General features: G+C 31.1%; 2 protein-coding genes across 2 annotated transcripts in view; both read right to left on the reverse strand.

The window, feature by feature from the left end:
• Positions 1-818: 818 nt before the first annotated feature.
• The window catches only part of LOC145306792 (mitochondrial disaggregase-like), a 228707-nt gene continuing 209558 nt past the window's right edge, over positions 819-19967 (reverse strand). The window contains exons 3-4 of the mRNA XM_080149090.1: positions 1535-1576; positions 819-901 (exon numbers count right to left, since the gene is read on the reverse strand). Coding sequence (XP_080005216.1) covers positions 1551-1576 — 26 coding nt within the window. The 3' untranslated portion in view covers positions 819-901; positions 1535-1550. The remainder of the gene's footprint in view (positions 902-1534; positions 1577-19967) is intronic.
• LOC145307523 (uncharacterized) overlaps positions 2396-19967 on the reverse strand; it is a 30945-nt gene continuing 13373 nt past the window's right edge. Inside the window, exons 7-17 of the mRNA XM_080149978.1 lie at positions 19001-19038; positions 18571-18712; positions 14041-14120; positions 11828-11920; positions 11644-11733; positions 11495-11521; positions 11120-11212; positions 3921-4019; positions 3662-3760; positions 2966-3064; positions 2396-2478 (exon numbers count right to left, since the gene is read on the reverse strand). Of these exons, the coding sequence (XP_080006104.1) occupies positions 2396-2478; positions 2966-3064; positions 3662-3760; positions 3921-4019; positions 11120-11212; positions 11495-11521; positions 11644-11733; positions 11828-11920; positions 14041-14120; positions 18571-18712; positions 19001-19038 (943 nt within the window). The remainder of the gene's footprint in view (positions 2479-2965; positions 3065-3661; positions 3761-3920; positions 4020-11119; positions 11213-11494; positions 11522-11643; positions 11734-11827; positions 11921-14040; positions 14121-18570; positions 18713-19000; positions 19039-19967) is intronic.

Here is a 19967-nt window from a genome sequence, read left to right on the forward strand (position 1 = left end):
ACTCATATTAAGTTTCTATAAAATGGAGTAATCCACACATGAGTTCAGTTGTTGAGATCTTAATAGACACAAAAAAACTTTAACAATTTCAAAATGTGAATTTTTTTCTAAAATTAGGGTTAATCCATAACCGTCCAATCACAACAAACAGTTAGTCCTTATCAACTTTAAACTTTGCTGGATGTAACAGTAACAGTAAGGTAGGATTTATAAAGGATAGCAACTCTATGATTATTACCAGAAATTCCAATGAAACAATGCAGATTTTTTAACTTTTTGACTATTTTTTTGTATGATATCTTTATCCTATTCATCCTTCATAATATTTAAAGCAAGGCATCTCCATAATCAAGTCCTAAAAATGTCGCTAAACAGTATATGAATCTGTATTTAATATTTTTTATCTCATTTAATACAATTTTTTAGGCATAAAAATTGATATTCTCCTAGTTTATTAAGTTCTGACCCTCTAGAAAAGTTTATGTCCATGTGAAATAACCTCTGTCTTTAAAGCTTTGCTTTTATGGATATTGTCATCCTAGTTATAATAGGATAGAAATTACAATTCAACATTAGAGTACCAGCACTAAATATAACAATCCAATATCTAACAAATCATATTATGAGTTAAGGATTGATAATATCCATAAAACCTTTTAGAATATAAAAACATCTTTCTAAGACTTAAGTTAAAATACCTCTCTAAGACTTGTAAATTAAGTAAATTAAAAGTAGCTAAGCTAGGAAACAAAATTAAAATGATAAGTAAAAAAACTGAAAAAATCTAAATATTCTTATTTTGAAAATCATGAATCATACAATAATCAATTTTTATAAAAAAAAAATGCAGATTATAAAGCATTTGTAGGTAATCATTCTGTTAACCCAAAGCAGTTCTGTTCTGAAATAATTGTTATAGTAATTAATCAAAATAATATTGGAATTAATAACAAATATAAAATATCAACAGATAAACTGGAAATATTAATAGATAGATATAGAGAAACTAGAGATTAGAATGAGTTGTTTGTCTGTTCATTATGATTTTCAGATTAGATATTTTGAGATAAATAGATATAAAGATATGTTTAGATAAATAAAAAATTAAATAGAGATAGAAAGATAAACATCTTATGCCATAAACATTTAAATAGATATAGATTTAAAAATTTTGTTAATAGACACTTGATTCCTGAGACAATATGATATTCCTTTAATGGACCTCTTGGTCCGCATGGAATTATAACAATCAAATCAAATCAAATTAAGGATTATAATAGATATACATTTCTGATATAGTTAGATAATAAGCAAGTAAACAAATAGCAGTTATTAGATTAGATGTATATACAGATAAGTAAATAAATAAATATACAAATAAGTTGGTTTAAAAAGATATCTTCAAATTTATTACACAAATAAGAAGTGGATGGATCTGTGCTCCCAAGGCACTTTGAGGGAAAGCAATGACATAGCTTGTCTTTAGTTTTGTTAATCAACCTTATCATCATAATAATTTATTTAATTGTTTTACCTTGTTATAAGTAAGACTAACAAATACGGTTACACTTTCCTCCTAAAAACAATTTAAATTTTTTTATTGAATTGCCTGCTTTATGCATAAAAGGGATTTGTTTCTTAATGGGAAGGGACAAAATAATAGCCTACTATTGCTTAAATGATAATAGCCTAAAACAGTCCTAATGTTATGTTTTGCTAAATTTTGTAACAAAACTTATTTAGTAGTTTTGGGATCTTATAGGACGAACCAAAATACCTTACAACTTTATATAATAATAGAAAGAAATTAGTTAATGAAAATAATGATTTTCATTCTGATTTATACAGAAATATATATTACTCCAGTGTTTTATAAGTTTTTAATGTACAAAGCCTGTTAGTTTTACAAAACTATGAAAAAAATGCTTAAAAAATAGGCCTTTTCTGAAACAGTTTCTTTACAAGCTCAAAAAATTAATTTGAAGTACCATTAATAGGTTAAAAAAGATATTTTTTCTCTCATTTCTATGGTTTCCATATATAGAAAAAAAATTTGCATAAATATTCCATTAAATAGAAGGATATTTCAAAACTGGTTAATTGGGCTTTTAAAGAAACTGTTTCTGCAGCTTAGGTCAAAAAAGGTCAGTTTGTATTTTTAACAGAGTTATAGCCAAATACATGTAATGTTCTAATTGAACATATAAGAAACTAACAGAAGATAATACAAGAATAAAGCTAAAGACTATAGTATATATATAAACTTTAATAAAATAGTTTTTATATTGTTTTGGCAGTTCATCCAAAGATCTCCTTAATATGATTGACTAATAGAAAGAATTCATTAAAAGCCAAATTAAAGGTTAGGATATACATAATTATAAATATAGAGTTATTAACTAAGCTTACCATGTTCTCTAAGTATTTCTGCTATTTCTTCATGTTTTTTCAATAAAGCATAATCTAGAGCTGTCAAACCTATGATATTTATTATTATTTAATGTATAGATAATAGGTGATTATCCTGTCAAAATTTCCTTACAGTCATAATGTCATTAAAACATTGCTAATATCATTAATATGTCTTAATATTGCATAGTTTTAAAGAGAGAGAGATAGGAAAAGTGTAAGAGAGAGAGAGAGAGAGACACAGAGAGAGAGATAGAGAGGGAGGGAGAGAGAGAGAGGAAAGGAGAGGAAGAGTGAGCGAGAGAGAAAGGGATGGAGAGAGAGGAAGAGTGTGAGAGAGAGAGAGAGAGAGAGAGAGAGAGAGAGAGAGAGAGAGAGAGAGAGAGAGAGGGAGAGAGAAAAAGAGAAAGAGAGAAAAAGAGAGAGAAAGAGAGAAAAGGATAGGAAAAGAGAGAGAAAGAGATATAATGTGTGTGTGTGAGAGAGAGAGAGGAAGAGTGAAAGATTGTACAATACAATCTATGCATTAAACTATTAATAATATTATCTAACTAACCTCTATTATCTTTATAGTTGATATCAGCTCCATGTTCTTGAAGAAGTCTGACTATATCTGTGTTTCCATACTGTGCTGCAACCATAAGACTTGTCCATCCTAGATATAAATATATTAGTTACATTATATATTCTTTAGTTCAGAGTACAGTTATAGATATAGAGAGATGTGTACAGAGATAGATATTTAGACTAAAGATAGATAGATAGAATATGATAGATAGATAGATAGATAGATAAATAGATAAATAGATGGATAGATAGATAGATAGATAGATAGATAGATAGATAGATAGATAAATAGATAGATAGATAGATATATAGATATATAGATAGATAGATAGAGAGAGATAAAGTTGAAAGAATTTACATATTTGTTCATCCAACAATATGTTACAATATTTAAATAGTATAATAATATTATGCAACTAACCAAACATATTTTCTTTATGGTTGACATTAGCTCCATGTTCTAGATATAGTCTGACTAATTCTGTCTTTCCATACCATGCTGCATAATAAAGACTTGTCCATCCTATATATAAATATATTAGTTACATTATATATTCTTTAGTTCAGAGTATAGTTATAGATATACAGAGAGATGTTGCAGAGATAGATATTTAGACTATATAAAGATAGATAGAGAGAATAAACTAAAGATACAAATATAGTATAATAAAATTATGTAACTAACCATCATTATCTGTATGGTTGACATCAGCTCCATGCTCTAGGAGTAGTCTGACTACTCCTGTGTTTCCATACTGTGCTGCAAGAATAAGACTTGTCTCACCTAGATATAAACATATTAGATACATTATATATTCTTTAGTTCAGAGTACAGCTATAGATATACAGAGAATGGTGTACAGAGATCAATATTTAGACTATAGATAGATAGATAAAATATACTAAAGATACACTATATAGTATACTTATATTATGTAGCTAACCTTTATTATCTATATGGTGGACATCAGCTCCATATTCTAGAAGTAGTCTGACTACTTCTGTTTTTCCATACCATGCTGCAACCATAAGACTGGTAGCTCCTAGATATTAATATATTAGTTACATTATATATTCTTTAGTTCAGAGTACAGTTATAGATATATATGTAGATATATGTGGAGAGATAGTTATAGATAGATAGGAAGTTTGATAGAAAAAAATTAAGATAGATAGAGAGATAGTTAGATTATATAGATATAAAGATAGATAGATAGGTACAGATAGATATTTACTCCAGACAATATACAAACTGGCATTGTAGGTCAACAAAAAATCTGATATAGATAAGGTTTTTTATGTGCAATTGGAGCGAGCTATACTTAAGCAATAAACAAAAAAGATTTTTGAATAATGGAAATTTTTAGTTTGCCTTGTAAAGGAAATTATATTTTGTGCATTGAAAGTCTGTACTGCCAGCCGTTTGGCGCCTTGCTCATGCTTAAGTTCATAATATAGGTAATAGATAGATAGTTAGATATATATCTAATAGATGGATGGATAAACAAATATTTAGATTGATAGATAGATAATTGGATAGATAAATAAACAGATTGATAAAATGATAGATAAATGTATAGACAATTAGTTAGATAAATAGATAGATAAATAGATAGATAATTAGATACATAAATAGATAGATAAATGGATAGATAATTAGTTAGATAAATAGATAGATAAATGAATAGATAAATTAATAGATAAATATATGGATAAATAGATGGATAAATAGATAGATAAATATATATAGATAGTTAATAAATATATAAGTAATTTTGAGAAAATGGAATTTCTGAATTCAATATCTTTATATTGTAGGATATTTTATGATTCAATGTTTTGAGTACAGATACAACCATTTCTACCCAAAGCAAATCAAATATTTTTCTTTTTACAATTATCAACTATTTGAAGAATTTGTTTAAAGGACCACCCTCAACGTCACAAAAAATGGTTTTTGATATTATAGCCCCCATAGTGCCTATGTGAAAATTAAAGACCAGTTTTCCATACAATTTGGGGTCGGAGATTCCGAATCTGGCGTCCATTTTTATGTAGCTGACCTCCTTCATGCCGAAAAATGGCGCCAAAGTTGACTACCCTTCGAAAAATCCGCGAATACCAATTTTAGCAAAAAAAAATCTACCAAATTATTTTGATCATAAGATAGATAGATAGTCAGATTTAAATAAACATAATTAATTTTTTTCTTTCTTAAACGTTGAGAGAGAGAGAGAGTGAGAAAAGGAGATAGAAAGAAAGAAAAAAGGAGACAATTATAAAGGGAGAGAAAGAAAAGATGTTTTTTGGATAAAATGTATAATATGATATAATGTATAATAAGATAGAGAGAGAGAGAGGGAGAGAGAAAAGGAGAAAGAAAGAGAGAGGAGAGAGAAAAGAGAAAGAAAGACAAAGAGAGAGAGCGGGAGAGAAAGAAAGAGAAAAGGAGAAAGAGGGAGAGAGAAAAGGAGAAAGAGGGAGAGAGAGAGAGAAAAGGAGAAAGAGAGAGAGAGAGGGAGAGAGAAAGAGATAGAAAAGGAGAAAGAGAGGGAGAGAGAAAGAGATAGAAAAGGAGAAAGAGGGGGAGAGAGAGTAAGAGAGAAAAGAGGAAAGAAAGAGAGAGAGAGAGAATAGGGGAAGGAAAGAAAGAGATAGATAGAGAAAAGGAGAAGGAAAGACAGAGAGAGAGGCAGAGAAGGAGAGAGAGAGAGACAGGGAGAGAGAGAGAGAGAGGAAGAGTGAGATAGAGAGAGGAGAGAGAGAGTGAGAGAGATAAAAACTGAGAAAATGTGTTAGATAGAGAGGGAGAAAAGGAGATAGAAAGAAAGAAAGAAAGAAAGAGGGGGATAATTATAAAGTGAGAGAAAGAAAAGATATTTTTTTGATAGAATAGAAGACCTTACATGTAATCTCCTTATAACAAAGTTTGTCTGTCATGTTTGTCTATCTGTTTGTCTGTCTGTTTGTCTGTTTGTTTGTCTGTTTGTCTGTATGTTTGTCTATCTGTTTGTCTGTCTCTTTGTCTGTTTGTTTGTCTGTTTGTCTGTCTGTTTGTCTGTACTGAAGGATCTCGCTAACCGCTGAACCGTTATGGTTCTCCTTTACAGGGTATCTTCTCATAAGTTCTGGGAATTAAAATATATTGAGAATCAACTCAGGTAAAATCCATAAATGCTTAACAAAATGTGTGGCATTGTAAAGTGACAGCTAGGAATGGAGGAGACATACAGCGGAAAATTTACTAGTACCAAAAGTTCTTTTAAATAATTATCTTATTCGTTGGCACAAAAGCTTTAGGTACTGTTATAAATTATGATTGATTTAAATTTTAATCTACCGACAGGGAAATTATATGTTTAATAATTGGAGGGGGGGGGGGGTGTATATTTATTTATGACGTTGTACATCAATTTATTCCATTGTCTTATCCCTACTGCCTATCTGCTACAGAAATGGATATAGAATACATGTCTATTGTGACAGAGGAATTTTGTCGACAATTTTGGTTGCTAATATATAGTTCTCAGAAATAAGTCAATACCTTCCTCCATGGTCATGGAAAGGGATGAGGTAAAGTCATAGCAGGTGATTGGGATTATAGTATACTAGCCAGCGGAGAGAAACATTTTATTCCAGTATTTTATATCAAACTTTATCCATAGCTACAGGAATCTTTTAAAAGGTTTAAATAAATAAGTTGATATTATAATTACTACTACTAATTGCTTCAACTCCAGCCTCTGGTAGAAGGACAGGAAAATAGCCTAAACTACCCAAAGATATTTGTAAAGCTTCCCTGTAAAGTACAATCCATACAGACCAGTAATTTTAACGTTAATTGACTTCAGACAAAGTAAAAAATATAATTTTTCAGGGGGGGGGGGTATTATTTTTCCTAGGAACTATTTCTCTTAGGAGGGTGTAGATAACTACCCCAAAATAGTTATAAACACTCCTTGGACATATAAGAAGCATCACTGTAAAGGAGAACCATATCGGTTCAGCGGTTAAGGATATCCTTCGCTACAGACAAATAACCTTACTACTTATATAATAGAAATTACTAGCGACTACGCCCCTATGCATCTGGGGGCACTTGAGGTGGATGGAAGATTGAAGTCGATCACCACCTGTTATAAATTAAGTTTTTAATAGATAATTTTTTTTTAAAAAATTGGGGGGTGGGTGGTAATTTATTCTAGTGGCAATTTCTCTTCTGAGGGTGATGTTCTCTCCCCCAAAATAGTTATAAACCTACAATGTAAAGTAGAACCATATCGGTTAAGATGTTATTACTGGGTGATTTTCTAATAGGACAAAAATATTGCTTAATATAACCCTCTTACTATTGACATAAATTAATGTACTATATCTTATATTCTTCATTGGGTTGGGGAGTTTTGTATTAGAAAAAAATATTTAATGATCTGGTGATTACAAGTAATAATATATCCAGGTTCAAGATCTATCTAGTAACAAGGATGACAACATCCATAAGTAGCGAAGCACAAACAAAATCTTGAAAAGCCAAGAAAATCACTTCATGTTGGATGGACAGACAGACGGACGAATAGACATTTGGAATTGTAAAGAAGCTTCGCTCCAAAAAAAATATGTTGTTATCTTGTAAACATAAATATGTAGTTTTAATGTTATAAATGACAATATTATGTCAGCCACAACTGCTTTTATTTAAGTAAATATAAACTCTTGAAATTGAATATATTGTAATAGGGGTGAAGCAGTTCAACCCTATTTGGTGAGTCCGGCAAAAGAGCCCCTAGCCTTAATGATTCTATCAATAAAATACTCCAAGTAGTTACAGTTTTGAAGATTTATCTAGAACTGTTTATACATAACAAATTAATGGCTTTATATACAACAGATTACAATATTGGGTTAGGTAGAAAATGGGTGTGGAGAGAATGAGGGACTGCAGGCCAGGTGAATGGCAGAATGGCAGGCCCCTGTGGGGGTAAGGCTGGCGTCCCCCGGAAAAGGGTAGGTCATCTGGAACATGAGGGGGGAGGGGCAACCCCTTCCCCACGTCGGCGGCTGGTAGAGTTGACCGCATTATCTGGCGATCAATAAAAGAAAGGGTTGGCTGAGGAATGTGATGGTTAGGGATTAAACACCTGCGTGTTTTATTGGGAGCCCCGGAGCGTAGCATGCTCTGGGAAGTGACAGTCTGTCCGACTACCACAATATATATAGAATGTCAACAAGTATGGCTGGGTATATCAATCCAGGTTCTTTAAACTTTTTCTGTCTGTCTGTCCCTCATTCCTTAACGCCATGGGAAATAAAATTTTCTCGGCTGCTATTGAAGATAGACATCTAAAATTTTAAGTGAAGATTTTAATGGCATATGCACATCTAATCAATATATTGTTTTGTCTGTCGGTCATACTTCAAAGCAAACATTTTTTTTTAAGGTTTCGTGATTTACTTTTATTTTTTAATTTTAAAGAACTGAACATCTGCCCCATAACTCACTTTGTCTGTTTGTCCATTCAATGATATTTTCTGTTTATAACTTAAGTTAATCATGAATAGGAATAGAGAAATTCACAAAAATCTAAAAATGATCTAGCACCCCAATTAATAAACAAATATGTCATAGGAATCTTCACTAAAAATTTCAGCTGTCTATCTTGAATAGGAGCCAAGAAAATCATGTTTCCCCCATAGCATTAGAGACTGACGGATGGACGGACTGACTGACAAACAAAGTGAATTATAGAGTGACTTTGCTTCTAAAAAGTATGACATTCCTAAAAGTGCAGCTCTAAAATCAGAAGGAAGGACAGACGAACATTAACCCTTGTAGAGTGTTAGAACTTGTAAACAAATAAGCATAAACAAAATTGTCCTTATTTTTGTGGCAAAATTGCGTAAATACTTACGTTCAATTTTAGGACTTAATTATAAAGTTTCCTCGCTTATGATATTGTACTTTGTTGTCATAGACATCATTATTCAAAAATCTGAATAATAGGATATTTATCCGCATGCAACAGTTGGTGTAAATAAACTTTACAACCACTGATTGTAATCTACAGAAGTTTATCATCATTGGGAATGTATTTCAATATATTAGCCATTGTCTTGTCCCTTTAGATCCCTTTTATTTGATCTTTTTGTTACGTTTTCTTTATTCTCTATCTCTCCCTCGTATTAACTCTTTTTCTCTCAATCGCATTATCTCTCTCTCCTTCTCTTTCTCTCTCTCTTTTTTCTTTATCTATCTCTCTCTTTCTCTCTCACTTTATGTATTATTTTTTCTCTCTTTCTCTTTTTCTCTCATTTGCTCTCTCTCTCACTTTCATTCTCTCTCTCTTTTTCATCTTCTCTCTCTCTATCCTTCTCTCTCTTTCTCTTTTCTTATCTTTCTTTCTCCTTTACTCGCTTTCTCTCTCTCTCTCTCTCTCTCTTTCTCCTATACGCTATCTCAATGTGTTTCTTACCTTATCTTTTTCTTTCACTTTCTCTTTTTCTCTCATTCGCTCTCTCTCTCTTTCATTTTATTCCTCTCACTTTCATTTTTTCTCTCTCTATATCTCTGTCTCTCTCTCTCTCTCTCTCTCTCTTTCTCTTTCCTTTTTCTCTCTCTCTCTTCCTTTCTCTATCTCTTTCTCTCTCTATATCTCTGTCTCTCTCTCTCTCTCTCTCTCTTTCTCTTTCCTTTTTCTCTCTCTTCCTTCCTCCTTTTCTCTCTCTCTCTTCCTCCTTTTCTCTCTCTCTCTCTCCCGCTCTCTCTCTTTGTCTTTCTTTCTCTTTTCTCTCTTCTCTCTCTTTCTTTCCCCTTTTCTCTCTCCCTCTGTCTCTTACCTTTTCTTTCCCTTTCTCTCTCTATCTTTATATATTACAGGGTGTCCCTCGTAAACTGGTTTTTTTGAAACGCTTATTACTCTCCTAATATTTCAACTATCTTAGTAAAATAAAAAGTATTTGGCAGCCTACTACTGATCATTTAATGATATAGTGATGAAAAATCCGCAAAGTTAACAGAAAAAAATCCAGAAGGTAATACATAACATGCTGATTTTAGTGAATATAAGACTAATCCACAAGAAAAATATGACTTAGTTAACTTTTAAAGCAGCTGGTGGTCAAACGGTAGATCACAAAGACTTACTCCAGACATTATATGAACTGGCATTGTAGTCTAATTAAAATATCTGGTATATTTCAGGTTCTTGTGTGCATTTGAAGCAAGCTCACATGAAAAATTAACAAAGAAGATCAATATTATGCCTATTTTTACATATTGATTACCTACTTATATTACACTTCAGATTCTTGAATATTGAGAATTTCTGGTATTTTATGTCAAGTCTGTTCTATTTTTGTGCTTAGAAAGTCTGAGCGACCAGCTGTTTGGACCCTAACTAATCTTAAAGTTCACAAAGCAAATATTTTCTTGTGGTTTAGTCTATATTCAAAAATATTAACCTCTTATGTAATACCTCGTAGATTTTTTCCTGTTTATTTTGTGGATTTTTCATCATTACCCTGTAAAATGGTCAGTAGTAGGCTGGCAAATACATTTTATTTTACTAAGATAGCTCAAATATTAAGGGAGTAATAAGCGTTTCAAAAAAAACAGTTTATGAGGGACACCCTGTATATTATACATTTTATCAACAAAAAAAACTTTTCTTTCTTTCTTTATAATTGTCTCATGTTTTCTTTCTTTCTATCTCCTTTTCTCACTCTCTCTCTCTCTCAACGTTTAAGAAAGAAAAAAGTTAATTATATTTATTTAAATCTAACTATCTATCTATCTTATGATCAAAATAATTTGGTAGATTTTTATTTTGCTAAAAATGTCATTCGCGGATTTTTCGAAGGGTAGTCAACTTTGGCGCCATTTTTCGGCATGAAGGAGGTCAGCTACATAAAAATGGACGCCAGATTCAGAATCTCCGACCCCAAATTGTATGGAAAAATGGTCTTTAATTTTTCATATAGGCACTATGGGGGCTATAATATCAAAAAACATTTTTTGTGACGTTGAGGGTGGTCCTTTTTTAAATTGTCACATTATTTAATAGATAATGCATATGATTTAATTTCACTAATTTTAATGTAACAGCTTCTGTGACTAAAATGTCTTACTCTGTCTAATAAATGTTACCGTAAGAGTTAGTTTCATCAACAAAAAATTGACCAGTTTTCAAAATATTCTTTACTTCCATATAGTCTCCAAGTCTTGATGCTTTAATCAAAGCTGAAAAAAAATATTATATTAAGAGCCAAGCTGAAATATAGAATGATTTCTTTAAAGTTACATCCATCTTTAGTGCAACATAATCTTTATGAAATTCAAGGAGGAAAATATTAAATAGGACAGATTTACTTATTTAGAATTTTAGATATTGTTGAATGTTAATTGCATTTTTGCTTGAAATTAGTCAATATTCATTTGTTGCATCCTGGTTCATTTTTATTTTCTGTCCAAATTTATTATGAAAAAGGCTTATTTATCAAAGTTTTATTATTGTACATTTACCTCCTGTCTTGTAGCTTATATCTGATGCTAAAAATAGAATGTAATTGTATAATTTTGCTTCAAAATCTATTAAGATTTTTTTTCTAATATAAGTGTATAGATTTAAAATAAATACAAATGAAATATTATTTCTATAAAAATAATCATACCTCCACATTGACTTTGTCCAAAATCACCACCAGCCTGTTTAATTTTTTCAAAATGAGAATCACCACCTGCCATTACAAGAGGTGTTCTTCCTGATTGTAAACATATTATTTTAATAATGAATCTTGTGATTTTTACCAAATTTAAAATGTATATAAAATCATTTATTGTATTAATAAATTTCACCTTCTTCATCTTGTATGTTTATATCTCCTTTGTAAACCATTACCACAGTATCAAATAAGTTGATACATTGGGAAAGATACTTTCTACAATCATCTGAAATATATTATAGAAAATTTTATACTTTTTACATTTCAACCCTTACAGATCGGGGAGGGGGGGGATAATATTGACCCCCCCCCCTCTAGTTTTTTTAATGTCATTTTTTTTGTAGTTAAGATAGAGAGTTGTGACTTCATGACTTTTTAAGTTTGGTAATCATACGTTAGCAAGAGTTGATTTTATTAGGATATCTGGTCTGTGTTGGTTGTGGTGTCCAGTCAAAGTCAGTTGGGTAGCACCAAAATTTAAAAAAAATTCTAAATAAATCTTAATTTATACATTATGACTTTTGTGTATAAGGTAGAAACCTAAAATTTTTTTTGGTGAATACTGAGATATCAATGATCTAATGAGAAAAGTGGTGTTATGACCATTTGACCGCACCCTTACCGACTTTATGACCGATTTTTGTCCGGCTTTTCCTCCAGACATATATAATGAATATTGTGGCTTCTATTACAGCTAGAGACCTATAATTTTTATTGGTAAATCCTTGAGCAACAATAAACAGATAAAATATTAATTGGCACCGCCAACTGACGTTTTACTGCCGTAACTGCCGAAAATGGCGGTTTCCGTAATTTGCTGTTTTTCGGCGATGATCTGAAAAAGTATTTTTTTTGTTATGAAAAATTAAAGTTTGTCCTAAAATTTGGTCATCTTAGCTGCAAAATTGGCTGCTCTACAGCTGTTCTAAAATTTAGCGGCTGGCTGCTAAAAAGCGGCTAAGGAGCGGCCTGACCGTTATGACTAGAAAGAGTAATTTTCTCTAAAAATACACATGAACCACCAGAAAAAAATTTTTACATCCCTATCTGTAACAGAAGCCGAGATAGAGGGGGGGGGGGTCAATATGACCCCCCCCCCAATCTATTAAGGTGGAAATTGGGGCCCGATCTGTAAGGGTTAAGCATGCTTAAATGTTGTAATCTGCATTATTTGGTTGGCCAACCTTCCTATATTTATTAGTGCATTTTTCAGGTAGTAAGGGAGGCTACAATTAATCAAATAAAAGGGGCCAGTTGAATGTGATCATGAAAGATTTAGCAAGATTTTTGAGACTTTGGCTACTTTTGCATTTAATACTGAAATTGTTATGATCCTAGCAGACAAAAATCTATAAAAATAATAAACACAATTTCTAGCAGACAAAATTATTTATGTCTAATAAAATTATTATGGCTGGTTCTAAAAATATTTTTTCCAAGAAAATATCATTTTATGTATTGAAACTCTACTGTGATATTTATGTAATAAACAATCTAAGGACCCTAATGTGTTAACTTGAATCTAGGTGGCAGATAATAATATAGGGGAAGGGATGACAAAGTTCTAAGGGCGATTTTTCTAATGATTAATTTAAGAAAGTTTTCTACATTGTGATGCACTGGTAACCTAATTTTATCCTGGATGAGTAAACGGGGTTATAAAAGATACATGAAAATGGTACATACTGCTGCTTTGTCAACAGAATGACATGAATAATTAGTGTCAGGTTTATTGTCTAATGACTGTTACTTAAAGTGAGCCTGCAAGAAATATACCGCTCTAACTTCTGTTAGAATCCAGTTAATCAGAATGCTATATATGTTCAAAAACCAATCACAGTTGTGATGGTTTTAGAGTTAATTCATGGGAGTGTTTTAAGCCATTTCCTGCATAGAATCTAAAAGCGCATCTAATATTCTATAATACATAATAGAACAATATCTGTTAATCAGAAGCTTGGTATCTTGGTAACCACTGAGCTGATTAGGTTCTACTCTACAGGGAATATACTTACTGGTCCTGTAGTGATTTTAAGCTATTTTCTTGTATTCAAGAACAATTAATTACATCACTATGGGGCGAATTTGAGAAATTTTAGATAAATTTTTAGATAAAATCTCAAATACCTATTTCACAAAAGACTTTGGTGATCTTTAGAAGCTTGAGGTCAACCAATTTTATAAATGTACTTGTTATTGTACATGTTTAGGTTGACATGTGGAAAAAAAGGTAGAACTGGGCTTTAAGATCGATTCTATATTTATAGGAGTTGGACTTCCCATTAACTATGAGGGAAGCATCTAGGTAACAAATCCACAATGTAGCAAATTTAAATCAACTATTACCTCGAAAAAAAGGACAATCTCTAATTGATCTGCATACATCAATTGTTGTATGAAAAGCTGTCAAAATTTTCACATCATTCCTAAATAATTTTATAATGATTTAAAGTTTTTTTGTAATTTTTAATTTATTTCCTTTACAATAACTGATAGCCTTGTTTTAATACATAGAAGTAGCTGTGTAAATCATATTTTCATATTTTCCCTGTAAAATGACTCTCCTTTCTTTACCGACAAACAAATGGAACAAATAATGATTAAATTGGATGTTCATTTCCAAAAACATCATTAAACATTTAAGCTTTATACATTAAATGGGAGTTTAGAAAATTCAGATGGACAAAATGATAGATTGAGTAGTTTTGCTAATAAAAAATATAAACTTGCCCTGTTTTTGTCCACATTTTGTGTTTTGGTCTGCATCTTGAAATAATTTTCTCTGCCCATTCAAATTTGTTATCTGGTTGCTCAAAATCGGTGCTGGCACTGTTGATAATTTCATGGAGAGTAGATACAACTAATAATATGAGTATTTTTGTAGACGTAAAATGGAAAAGCTTTTTTGTAATGAAATTTTACATTTCCAAGCTTTATATTTGGCTAATGTTAGTTTACAAAGTCAAGATAGATTTATATTTTAAGATAAGATACAGAGCAGCTAGTCAAATATATAAATCTTGGAATTCCCCTGTTTGCACACATAAATTTTAAATTGATACAAGGTGTTTTCCCTCAAATCTACAAGGTGTTTCAAAAACTGCGTTTTCCAGATTTTGAAATGAACCAGAAGGAGCATGAAAAAAATAATTATAGCTCCATATTCTCTGTAAAAATGTACATACCATTTACCTGAGTTTTTTTTAGACATCTCTAAAAATGCGGTCGTAGTGAAAGGTAAATGTATGGTTAAAATTCCTGATCTTAAATGTGTGGCTTGGCTGTAGTACTCCAGCAGAGTGAAGCGTAACAGATTTAGAGATGTCAAAAACGTCAAAAATCATGTAAAATCATGAAAATTTCTTGTTTCTCGACGTTAGAGATTCATATGGAACTTAAAAACTTATTTTAGACTATAGACTATGGACTGAAAACCCAGGCTGAATCTCCATGCCATTTCTAAAAAGGTATAAAACATTGTTTTAGCCCAACTGTGGTCCAAATAAAGGCCTCCGTGTCAAAGGGTAGCTTGAAAGTTGGGTGAATTTTGCTCCTGCGGTTACTCACGTTTCTAAGGAAATGGAGCCTGCCGGCAGCCGATCTTCATTCAATGGAGTTTTGGGCCTGGGGCTACTTTGAAGCATGGACCAAAAGACGTGCCCATGCCACAAAGACCTCCCTCATTGCCACTATCAAGGAGAACTTTGTCAGCTTGGAGAGGTAAATTTTGACCTGGGCCTCCTGGCGGTTGAGGAGGCGGGTAGAGGCGGTGATTGATGCTGGCGGTTATTTTATTCAATGATCTAATAGTCATATACATATTTTGCTTCCCAGTTCTTAAAATTTAATAAAAACTTTAAAATTGACGATTTTGTGTTCATTTGTTTCCAATTTAGAAAAAGTCTGGTTATATGTGGCGCACCCTGTATAATCATTTTTTTCATACTCCTACTGGTTGTTTCCCAAAACCGAAAAATGCAGGGTTTTTTTTAAAACACCTTGTAGTATTCACCATAAATATAATATAAATTACAATAAACTATAATGATATGGCAAAAAAATCCATTTAATAATTTTTAATTTTGCCTCATAAAATCTTTTAAAGGATGCAAACATTTTGTGTGGTAAATTTTTATTTTAATTTACATCATGGAATAATTTTCAAATGAAACATTCTGATAACACTTTATTTTTTTGCTCTAAATAAGAATACTTTCCTAGTGACTCTGGTTTGTTTTCCAAAAGATTACATACACTTTCATTTCTAAATAATAAATTAAATTTATATTTATATGTGTTTTTTTGTGTATATCCCAGAAGATCCTGTAAATAGCCAGACTGATTTTAACCTAAATTTTTAAGTTAAGATATGTTCAAAGAAAAATATCTGAAACCCAAAACTTTGTTATTTTCTGTGAAAACAATGGGAGATTGGAGACCTCAGCTCAATAGCTCTCAGGGTGGGGAGCATATGTGTTTATGTTGGTTAAATTCAATAAAAGATGTTTAACTTTAGTTATCATGCTAACCAAAATGAGGGACAAATATATATATTTTTTTTATAAATAAAAATTGAGATGATTCAAGCAATTTAAAGTATGACAAATATGCAAAATAAACATGTTTCTTGCTATTTTTTTGATATATTGCACTATTTACACCTTAAATTTACATTAAAAATGAAGCCATCTTAATATTATAAAAATAAGATTTGCCTATATTTTATACTTTACTATACACACCCCACCCAAAGGCTTGTTAGATTAGAAAAAAAATGTGGAAATGGTTTAAACATGCAGGATGTACTGTGACCTTATGGTGAGTTCAGAACATGCTTTCCCTAAATTGAATTAGTACCTTCCCATAGTAGAAAATTTTTAAATTACTATTGGTGATCAAATTTTACTTTTATTTCTAGAGTACTTTCACCTAACCTCCTTTATTGTGTTATTTTGTCTTTCATGTTCATCATGCAAATTCGTTCACATTACAGTTGAATTGACAGATATTGGAGCTTTCTAACAAGGTCTCTAACATTTTTCTAGCTCTAATACTTTTTGAGATCTCTTATTTCAAAGTATTGCTGTACAACACAGTGCGATCTTTTGCCAAAAAACGGGACATTTAGAGCAGACAAAAGTAAACTCAAATAAATGAGCTTGTATTTGAAGAAATGATGTAATTTATTTTGCTTTAACTCGGAAATAACTTAAATTTTGCCTCTGTTAACTTCTAATGTGCATTTAGTAAGTACGTCTGGCGGTTTTAGAGGAGCGAAGCTACCCTATTTTTAAAAAATCTATAAAACTTCATAACTTTAGTTAGGATAGGAATATTTGAACAAAATCAACGTCTTTGTGAATATTTCTTCAATGCAAACAATGTTTGTGAACATGAATATAGCGTCAGGTGCACCCAGTTCAAGTCCCGGCATTTTTAGGTAGGTCCGGTATAAGTAAAATAGGACACTTATAATGCATGTTTTCAAATGTTTTTTTTACAGATATAAACAACAATACCATAATTTTCAAAACACTTTTGATTTTGTGCTAATACCTTTATTCTAAGTCTAGCTATCTTCATTTAAAGTTTGTATAAGAAAATAAACATAATTACTTGAATATTATATTCTCTCTCAAACATATATTTCTCTCTCTCTCTCTGACGGATATATAATATTTTTGCAATATTATAATTAATCCCCAAATTTGAATTTCTGCTGGACCAAAACCAATTAGAAATACAAATTTTTTTAGAACACATGAAATTTAGCAAATTTAATTGCTAAAATAAAAGTATTTATAAGTCATCTTTATTTAACGACTCCTTTATCCCTTAAATGTCCATTAAAACCGCGAGAACGGCAAAAATCGTTAAAAATCATGTCAACGGCAACAAATAACGGCGAAACGGTTCGCCAAAGGCAAATGATGCATAAGTCAAGAAAGATCCACCTTAAAAAGTTTCAAAATATTGCAGAGATGACTTTGGGCTCTAAAATGACTCCTTCCCCCTCTAACGAAGGAAAATTTGAAATTAACAAGAACGAAATTGTTCAAACCATGCAATGTAAAATGCTCAATTACTCAAAAACGGCCGGGAGGCCCCAGGTTGTGAAAACTGTTTTATACACAATACATGTTGCATATTAATATTGTTATTGCAAAACCGGGGCCTCCTGGCCGTTTTTGGGTAAAATGGAGAAAACTGATTTTTTGGGGTTGAAAATCTTAATATTTTTGGTGAAATTTTCTCACAAAATGTCAATTTACAACACCAAAAAAATATTTTTTTAAAATTTTTCTTTAATTAGACATTGGTACAGGTATCTGAAAAGTACCTCAATTAAAAATTATTTGCATAAGCTGAACATAAATGTATTATTGTTGCTTTGAAAAAATTGTGTAAAAAAATCTGGAAAATCATCAAAACTGAAAAGAAATTTTTCACTACCTTTTTTTAAAAATGGCATAAATCCGCCAAAAATTAATATTTTTAAAAAATTTCTTTTCTAGCTGTCTACTTACAGCCATTATTAATTCCAAGGATAGATAAAAGTTGATTTTAAATTTTTTGGATGTCCCGATTTTTTTCAAAAGATCGCACTGTGTAAAATCATCTTTTACACAGCAAAAAGGTGAAACATTAAATTAAATATTTTAGAGAAAGCTATGATTATAAGAATTTTAAAATCAGACATCAAATATAAATGAAATGGACAAATAATAAACACAAAATAAATTTTAAACAGAAATTATACAGAAATTTTTTTGGCAGCCCTAGTAATATAAGTTTTTTGTTGACAATTTCTCAAATATTGTGAATAAAGCAGAAAATAATATAATAGTAATATAAGTTTTATGTTGAAATAATTACCTGGCAATTGATGCTTCAATGTTTTGAATTAATTTGGTAATTTCTGTTGTATTCATGTTTCCTTGGACAAATCCAGTTTCTTTGTTCACTGCTATTAGAGACAGGATAAACACAGTCATGATGAAACCAAGAAGAAGGAGACCTAAAGATAAATTTTGTTGAATACCAAAATAAGTAAAACGGCAATATTCCAGAATCTTGCTATACTTGAGCAAGCTAAAAGTACAGGAGGGCAAGCTATTACTTTTTCTTGTTGTTCCACCTAACACCCAGTTTCCTTTTTTACAAAATATCTAGAGTTGAATTGAGACCCAAAACTTTTACAAACTATTTCTATGGATTGCTGTCAAAAATATATAATAAAATACAATTTCTATTGTCACCATTGTCAGTGCATTTTTCTCTATGTTGTTCATAATGTCAGTACTACCTGAAGCAATGTCGACAAATCTTCTTTTTTCAAGAAATCTAGAGTACAAACTATTTAAAATTTTAATATAATAACAGAACACACCCCACCCAAAGGCATGTTAGGTTAGAAAAAAAACCCTGCAGAAACGGTTTAGACAGGATGTACTGGGACCTTATGGTGAGTTCAGAACATGCTTTCCCTAAATTGAGTTAGTACCTTCCCATAGTAGAAAATTTTAAAATTACTTTTGGTGATCAAATTTTACTTTTATTTTTTGACTACTTTCACCTAACCTCCTTTATTATCTTATTTTGTCTTTCATGTTTATTATGAAAATTCACTCACATTACAGTTGAAATGCCAGATACTGGAGCTTTCTAAAAAGGTCTCTAACATTTTTGTAGCTGTAATACTTTTTGAGATATCTTATTTCAAAGTATTGCTGTATAATCATCTTTTACACAGCAAAAAGTTCAAATATAAAATTAGTTATTTAGAGTAAATTACATGTATCTTCATTTAAATCTCTCTAATTTTGCTCCAAATTGGACAGTTAAGGTGCCTAAACCTATCTACATTCAATGAACAATCCAAATCCACACGTTTTGAGACTTTATAAGTCACCAGGAGAAGCCTAAAATGTAATATAAAAGAAACAAATGTAATTTAATTTTAACCCTTAACGGTCAGAGAGGGTGGGGGGGTGTTGAACGCCCCCCCATCCAGTTTTTTGTATCTCATTTTCTATGTATGAAAGATAAAAGGCCCAAACTGCGTGACTTTTTAAGTTTAGGTATGACACATAACTGAGAATTGGAATTTTTTTAATATCTCCATCCTGGCGGGCACAGGATGCCAGCAAACCTGGCAGGGTGATCCAGGTACAGAGCAAAAATATCTTTTTTGACATAAACAAAGCGTTTTTTCTTACTAAAATACTAAATTATCCTCTAGTAATAAATTCTTATATGAAATACAGGTGTTC

Source organism: Acartia tonsa, chromosome 15, assembly GCF_053477335.1.
Source record: "Acartia tonsa isolate MP-2025a chromosome 15, ASM5347733v1, whole genome shotgun sequence".
NCBI lineage: Eukaryota > Metazoa > Arthropoda > Copepoda > Calanoida > Acartiidae > Acartia > Acartia tonsa.